General features: G+C 54.4%; 1 protein-coding gene across 1 annotated transcript; it reads right to left on the bottom strand.

Moving 5' to 3' along the window:
* Positions 1-433: 433 nt before the first annotated feature.
* Positions 434-1,510, bottom strand: P2RY2 (purinergic receptor P2Y, G-protein coupled, 2). Its single transcript, XM_010286749.1, has one exon. It carries the CDS (start codon positions 1,508-1,510, stop codon positions 434-436), a length of 1,077 nt encoding a protein of 358 aa, XP_010285051.1.
* Between the last annotated feature and the right edge of the window lie 6,865 nt (positions 1,511-8,375).

The following is an 8,375-nucleotide window of genomic DNA, read 5'->3' as shown; positions in this document are numbered from 1 at the left end:
GTGCCAGGGAATCTGGAGAAAGGCAGATGGATTTCTTTCAGGGGGACCTTTTGCACACAAGGTTTCTACTTTAGAAAATGATCTAAGACGTGTAGGGCGTGATTTTTTTTTAGCAGATTTGGCCACCATTATAGAGGTCACCCAGCCTCACTGGTGGAGAGATGCCATTCAGCGTTGAGCAGAGAGGCAGGCTTGGGCGCAGAGGCAGAGACACGGCGTTTGTGTGTATAACCACAGCAGCGTCTTCCTGAAAAAACACATTAGGAACAGCGACAAGCAGAGGAGCGCGTTTAACACGGACCGTACTGAAGCGGGTGCAAGCCAAGGCACCGCAAACACACAAAGCCTCTGGTCCTGAAGCATCCTGACCTCCCATCACAGCTGGGGTAATCCCTTCCGTCGCGGAGACGGTGCCAGCCGTGCCGGAGCAGAGCTAGGATTTCACGTCCTTGGATAATGTGTCTGTGTCGTTGCTGGTTCCCAGGTGACTGTTGGGCACGATGCCCAGCGCCATTTCATTTTGAGGCTTCCCTGGCATTTTGTTGCCTGCAAACTTCATAAATCGCTGTCCTGCTAAGAAATACAAAACGGGATCCAAGCAGCTGTTGGTGCTGGCTAGGGGACGAGTCACCTTATAGGCTAAATTGATGGCATTGAGGGTCTGGCAGTTCAAGTCCCAGCTCCGGAAGGAGTAGTACAAGGTACGAGTGACATGGAAAGGAAGAAAACAAACAATAAAAACCACCAAGACGATGATTATCATCTTGACTGACTTCTTTTTGGATCGGGACAGCCGGGAGATCCCTCGTGTGGGTTGCAGCAGCCTCCGGGCCATTAGGCAGTAGCAGATGATGATGATGAGGAAAGGGATGCAGAAGAGCAGCACCAGCATCACCGAACTGTAAATGACAAACTGGCCAAAGAGGTCCTTGCTGGACGTGTCGTGGCAGGTGATGGTGTCACGCTTCACACTGGTGGTGACAAAGAAGAGCACAGGCGACTGGCACACGACGGTCACCACCCACACAACGACCGACACCCTCTGGGCGTAGCGAACGTGTCCCCACTGCAGCGACTTCAGCGGGAAGCAGATGCCCAGGAATCGGTGGATGCTGATGCAGAGGAGGAAAAGGATGCTGCAGTAGAGATTGGTGTAAAATAAGAAGCGGACTATCTTACACAAGCCCACGCTGAAGGGCCAGTTGTCCCCCATGGCATAATAATAGACCAGGAGGGGCAGGGAGACCACATAGAGCGTGTCGGACACGGCCAGGTTGAACATGTACATGGTGGAGGCATTCCAGGTCTTGATCCTGAAGATGAAGACATAGAGAGCCAGCAGGTTGAGAAAGAGCCCCACCACGCATACGATGCCGTAGGAGACGGGCAGCAGGACATACTTGAAGTCCTCATCAAATATGCACTTGTAGGTGTTGTCTTCGGCACTGCCTGTGTCCAAGGAGCTGTTGATGACTCTGGTCCAGGCTGGAGGAGTTGTTAGGTTTGCCATCGTCCTGGGGGGAAAGCAAAGAGGCTGTCAGGATATGGAGGTGGGTTAGACATGGAAGAGGTGGGTTAGACGAGAAAACCCCAGTGTCACAGTGCTGTGACACGTTGCGTGGTCCATGCTGTCATCATTACTGTATTTGCACCCTTCCTTTCTGCTCCCGTTACGGTTGCCATCAACGCTTGGCTGTTGATGGATGATCCAAAAGCTACCTGCAAGCATGGTTTGCTGTCCGGCAGGCAGTGCCATCTCAGTGCAGGTGACAATGGCTCGAGAGGTGGCAGTGCGTGCCTCCTGCCAGCACATCGCACGCCCAAAGAGAGCACAGCCTCGTTGCGTTGGATGTTGACACAACCAAGATAGTCCCTAACATGGAGCACTTAACGGTCGAGCAGATAAAGGGAGTTTTATTTATCCTCATTTTGTAACTGGAGCACAGATGAGGAACCAAGCAGCTCTAAAGTCACCAGCAAATCCCAGGCCACACCTGGGAGTCCAACTCAGATCTCCTGCAGCCTAGTTCAATGTCCCAATCCACTCCTCCCACCAGGTTCATGCAGAAATTTGGTCTCCTGCACCACAGAAAAGATGCTCCGTTCTGTGCTCAACCATCCACGAGAAGTGACTCAGCTGAGCACCGTGAAAGGCAAGTCCTACTAAACCACAGGCAGAAAGTGCACGAAAAGGGAACCGTGCTCTTCAGTGAACAATCCCCGTGACTCACAGGGCTCTAATTTCAGAGCTCCTCCGCTCCCTCTGGTAGAGAAAACATTGCCACAACATCCGGAGGCCCCTTTGACTACCCCAAGGTAATCCAGTCTTGCCAAAGAGACCGTGTTCTACACCACAGGGGCTCTGCTTGCGTTGGATGTTGATGATGATGATGATGGGTTTTTAATGGGTTTAGTGTTGGGCTGATGGTGGCCATCTCACTGGTCCTGCTTCCTGGCCTCGACGACTGCTCCTCCAGCATCACCAGCACCAGAAAGTCTGTCCGTGCTTGTGCAAAGCTGGTTTATGCACAGGAATGACCAGCTGAGATGAGAAAAATGGACTCGAAAGAGTCTCTGCAGACACACAGAGTCTGGTACTGTCTGTGTCAGGAGGGACAAGGGCCCTTTTGTGCGTCGGGAACAGCCCACGACCCATCCAACACATGATCGCTCAGCAAGCCCATCAGCCAGGAATCAAATTAAAATGCATTTGCCTCCCTTCCTGTAACACAAGCTGGTTTGATCTCAGGGGACCTGACATGCTGAGCCCAATGCTGCTGTATCCCGTAACGGAGAGCCTGCGGAAACGGACTTACGGGGAGATGAATCCAGTGCAGGAACTCAGAGACTGGGAGCTACTGCGGGACAAAGGGTTTGGGTAAAGGTGCCCTTTGAATGAGTGTGTGGAATGTGCCCCGACCCAAATCTCAGCATGGTTTTAGGTGGAAAAGAGCAATACCAGCCTTCTCAGCTAAAAGGTCCAGCTCTAACCTGGTGCCAGCATGCTGCGGGAGAGCATGGGCATGCCCCTTCTTGCAAGCAAGCACCGTTTTGACCCAGAGCTATCTTGCATCTGCAGGGAAGGAGGCAATGAGGGTCTCCTAGAAGGTGCCAACCTGGACGAGCTCTCACTGAAGCAAAGCACTATGGCATTAAGAAGCAGCTTGACCACTGATGGAGAAGGGGTGAAGTGATGCCTCCAGCCTATCACATGGGGATAACTCCAGTCCTTGTGCCAGGGACTGGATCAAACAACCTGTCCTGACACGGCACGGACATGATCCCTGAGGATATTTCACCCATTTTGATGCTTTTCCCCTGGGAGCAGACCACAGTGAGACCGAGGCTCATGCTTCCCAAGGACGTGGGCAGAAACCACATGCACACTCACGGCCTGACTAATCTGCAACATCTACAAAAAAGCAATTTGGGAGCCACTCTGTGATGAACCTGAGGAGCCAGGACCCATCTCACTCTGTCCTGGCCCCAGGGTTTTGCTTTTCCTGCGCCTGGTTCAGCCTTGGTCCCTTCATCCTGCTTCCCCCAAGTCCTTGGCAAGGGGGTTGTCCCTGCAGATGGAGAGGGCTGACAGTGCTCAGGCAGATGGTAAAACACTTTCCAGCTGCTCTTCTCCCCAACTTCTTCCTTCCCTCTGAGCTTTGCAGGTCTGCGGCCAAGGAGACGGAGGCTGCCCGCAGACCTGGCAGCCGATTAAACGGGTCGGACAGGCCACCGCGACTGAGAGAAGCCACACACGGTGCCCAAAAAGGTGCGGGGAAGGATTACAGAGCTCCAGGGACTTCAGCCTTGCACGTGGTTTCTCCATGCCGCTACGTCTGCATCCTCTCTGTCCCCTGCGGACAACCTGTCACCCAGCTCTGAAGCACCGATGAGGGCATGACCACCCCATCTTCCAGCCCACCTCCCCGCAGGCTCCTGCGACCTCAGTAGAAGACCCAACAAGACGTTTGAAACCCATCCCTGAGTCAAGGTGGGGAATCTCCTCCAGCATGCAGGGCAGGACGGGCTGCCCCAGGCCACGCTGCGGCCGCAGACATGCCAAGATGCACATCTTCATCTTCAGGACAAGGAGCAAACGGGGCTCTCCGGTTGGCTCGAACAGGGTAATCATGGAGACAAATCCCCGCTCACAAGGCAGCCTTGTCCTTGCCGTTGTGCGCTCGCTCCTTTTCCTTCTGGAAATGCAAAAGCCTTTCTTTTTTTCTTTTTTCCCCCCGCCCTAGTTTTGCCCAGAATCTCTGGGACAAAACCTGCTGTGTCTGTCGGGGCCATGGCCGTGGTCCACCCCCTCACCCCCGGCCCCGTTGCACCCGCAGTGAGCTAGACGGAGAGGACACGGCCAGCCAAGCCGTGTGAAGGCACAAAAGCTGGCAGCTGCCCTTTCCGCTGCCTACGGGCCGGGCGGCACGAACGCCAGCTCTTAGGGTGACGCACCGAGGGACGAGGGGAGGGAGAAAGCAACAGCAATCCCTGAGGATACCAAGCAGCATAAATATTTCTATGACCCCCAAAAGCAAACGCACCACGATGATTTGGTGAGGACCACCGGCGTCTGCGTCATCGGCTCTCCTGGCCCTTCCCGGGGCCGTGGCAGGAGGTTTTTCCTCTTGCACTGAATGCAGGTGACCATGCGCAGCTATTTAGGTGTCCTCCAGCCACCCACGCTCAGCAAAGGCATCATCCTGACCTGCCTCCTCCATGATGGACCATGTGCCGGGTCTGGATGAACCTGGTTGCAACAGCTGAAGCGTCTCTCTCTTTGCAGTGTGGCCTTGGACCTGCTTATCCCATGGGACGTGGTTTTTGTCCCCAGAAAACAGCTACCGTCAGCCGATGAAGACAGCGTGGGAGAGGAGCCCTGCGGTGAGAGGAGCCCAGGCAGATGGGCATTGCAATCCCAGCAGCCACGTGCCCTCAAATACATACACCCACAGGCACATGCATGTGATGCCAACATCCCAAAACGCTCCTGTAACAGTATCTACCACGGCCAGGCAGGGGATATTTGGATGAGTCAAAAGAGGGAAGGAGGGGGCTGTCATCGGAGAAGGTCAAGGACAGCTGAGGGACATACAGCACCCAGGCGTGGGGGGCCGTAGGTTGGACACTGAATCTCCAAGTAAAGGGTTTTAGTCCTGACTCCTGCCCCATTTTTCAGCATTCTCGGTGCCATCCCAGCGGTCGCCATCCATCCCGCGGCATTTTGTTCCGGCGAGAGCCCAGCGGCAGAAGCAAAGCGAGGAAAGCAAACGGAGCACAACCAAATCGCAGCCGCGATGAACGCGTTTTCATAGCGGGGCTGAGTAAGCTTCACTGACCCTCCCGAATAATTAATTCAGGATTAGTTTACTGGCAGGACCTTGCCGATGCAGCCCTTCGTTCTGCTGGTGTGAAGCCCTGGGAAGTCAAACCCGCGTGGCGTGGACACGCCGCCCGCGACCGCAGATCCCACTGTTTTACGCCGGAGGTCGAAACCACGATCCATTGACTGCATCTTCCCCACCGGCTCCTTTGCAGCGGACACAAGGAGAGCATGGGTGTTTTCCCTGCCCTAATTTATAGGCATTTAGGAGACTCATCAAAATTCTCGCTCCGGATCAGGAACTACTTGAGACGCTGGGAAGCGAACGACCTGGCATCGTTTTTCTCTCCTTTGGGACTGCGGTTGAAACCCTCTGCAGCCAAAAGCAAACAGACGGCGTGTTCGGATGCTGCCGAGCCTGTCTGGCTGGGAGACGTGAGATGGGACCAGGCTGAAATTCGAGCCTGGCCAAACTGCCTGGTTGTCATCTACCCTTTCCATTCGGCTCCTTTCTGCTGCGGTGACCTTCAGCGTCTTCTCCTCCGGGCTGGCCCTGGCCACCAGCGTGGGCTGAGGACAACCCCAGCCATCCCGCTCCCACCACCCGCGTCGCTCGCCGGTGCTTCTCTCCAGCGACCCCAAGGCTCGAAGATATAATTCCAAGATACCCAAAAGCAAGGTTTAAGCAGCTTAAGTGGCTTTACCCATCCCCTTGCACGGAGCCCCAGGCAATCGCCCCTTTTCTATCCCCCATCCCCAAAATAGCCAGAAAACCTCATTCCTCCCCAAATGAGCTTGCAAAGAATCTGTTCCTATTTTTTTTTCCCCTAAAAAAGCACCTCAGAGGGCACTAGTGGCTCCGCTCTGGCTGGCAGAAATGGGGCTGCTCCACCACAGTGTCCCTGTGCCTCAGTTTCCCCTCCTGCCCCCAGGCTGAGAAGCAGCAGAGTGAAGGTTTTTTTCTCCGTGAAAAATTTGGGGGTTTTCTGTGTTTCTGTTTCCTAGAGGGTTTTGAGTCACTTGACCCAAGCTAAAAAAGGGAGAGGGCATTAGGACAAAAGATATAATGACTTCAAAAGAACTTTATGACTTCGCTTGTAGCCAAAATAAAATGTTTCGCTTTGAGCCAAACAGCTTTTTCTGGGAATTCCTGGCTTTCCCCAAGAAACTGCCTGAATCCCTCCCTGAATCAATCTCCCTTTGAGCCTCCGCTTCCCAAGTGGTACCAAAACCTCCCGCCTTCATCCACACCACGGGAAGTCAATCCGGATTAACCAAAGCTGCGGCTTTAGAGCGAATTAGATAAAAACAATAAACCCATCGGTGCCGGCGATCGGGCATAATTAAAGCCGCTTTCGTTCCGTTGAACCTGACTCGGTTCCCAGCACGGCAGGTCTCCGGGGACAGATCCTGCTGGAAGCAAGTATCACCCCGGCCAATATTTAATCCCTTTATCAACATTTCCCTTCCTGCTACGGCAAAGGTGATGCTCCCTGCGTGCTTTTCCCCCTCATCCCCACGTTACCTGCCCTCCGGGAGACCCTGCGGCATCCCGCGGGGCTGGGTGCAGATTATATCCTATTTGAGCCCCTAAACCTTGATTTTTAATTGTTGGAGGGGGAAAACGGGGTGCTTAATCCTTTAGGCTTCCTGGGCATAGAAAGGAGCCCTGTGCTGGCTTTTATACCAGGACTTTGACTGGTTCTGCCCTCCCAGATTTTCCAGTGCTCACTGGAGGGGGTTGCACCGGGAGAAGAGCGTGGGACCCGTTCCTGGCTGACCACCTGCTTTTGGCAACTCCGTTTTACCCTACGACAGGCCCCATATCTGGGAAAAATGACATTTCCACGGAGACCTAACGGCCTCTTGCCCAAACCAAGGGAGTCACCCATCAACACCACAACCTCCGCCCCGGCAAAACCAAACACACTCTGCCTGCCTGGGAGATAACCAGCGTCCGAGGCCGGCGATAACGCGATTATCGGGCTCGACCAGGGCACCGGCAGTTACTGCGAAGCCAAAGCAGCACCAAACCCCAGAAAACCCCACGTGGGGCAGACTTCGGGGGATAATTTGCTCCTCCATAAGGAGCATCCCGTGGGAGTAAAGGGGGGGTCTTTGCTCCGTGGATCGGTTCCCGTTAAAGCTTTGACGGGGACGTTCAGCATTAAGGAGGGACGACGGCGTGGCCGGCAGCACGCTCCGCTGCCAGCGAGCTATTCATGGCCTTGGCTTTATGTCAATAACTGGAGATAAAAATCGCACCGGGCAGAGACAGGGTAAAGCCACTTCGTGCCAGGACACTCAAAAATGCTTCTCGGGGTTTTATAACACATTAAACCCCGGGACGCGGCCGCGCTCCAGGGCTCGGCAGTGTATTTAGGGGTCTCCCCCTTCCCTCCTGGGCTCCTTAGCCCATTAGCCACTGAGGCTGAAGGCCAAAGTTCCCTTTGCTTGGGAATAAATGAGGAAGAGGAACACATGCCTGGTGATAACGAAACGGCCCAATTTCGGCAGCCGCGAGCCCTGCGCCGGGGGCACCGTGCCCTGCTGGCGGTGGCCGCCCGGGAGCGGGGTTTGCTGCTCCCCGCCTCGTGCACAGGAAGGCAGCGGGTTGCCAAATGGGTTTTGCAATAAGGCGACAAGAAAACTGGAGCAGAAAGAGAAATTAAGATGCTTCACCCTTAAAGTTGCCCCTGCAGTGATGCTACCCCACACCCAGTCCAGGGAAGAAGGTGTTTTTGGGGTTAGGAGCTATTAAAAGGAGTCAAAGGGTTTGAAACCAGCGCCTCACTCCTCCTGGTGCAAATTCAAACAACGCCAAATAAGTTACACAGGGATCCCAGTGTGCAAATAGGTGGAAAAACACAAGCCAGAGGAAAGCAGGGAGTGAGCTCCACGGCTTTTACCGGAGGTGTGTGCAGGAAACCCCTGATAAACAGCCAGCAAACCGAGCGGCGAGAGATTATTGGGAATTAATGCATAAAAAACTCAAATAATTCGGGGAAAGAGGAGCAAAGGGACCCCAGGTGGCTTCCTCGAGTGCCCAGCT

The sequence above is a fragment of the Phaethon lepturus genome, unplaced genomic scaffold (assembly GCF_000687285.1).
Source record: "Phaethon lepturus isolate BGI_N335 unplaced genomic scaffold, ASM68728v1 scaffold7245, whole genome shotgun sequence".
Classification (NCBI taxonomy): domain Eukaryota; kingdom Metazoa; phylum Chordata; class Aves; order Phaethontiformes; family Phaethontidae; genus Phaethon; species Phaethon lepturus.
Note: the sequence above shows the minus strand (reverse complement) of the source record. Positions and strands in the feature narration are given on the sequence as shown.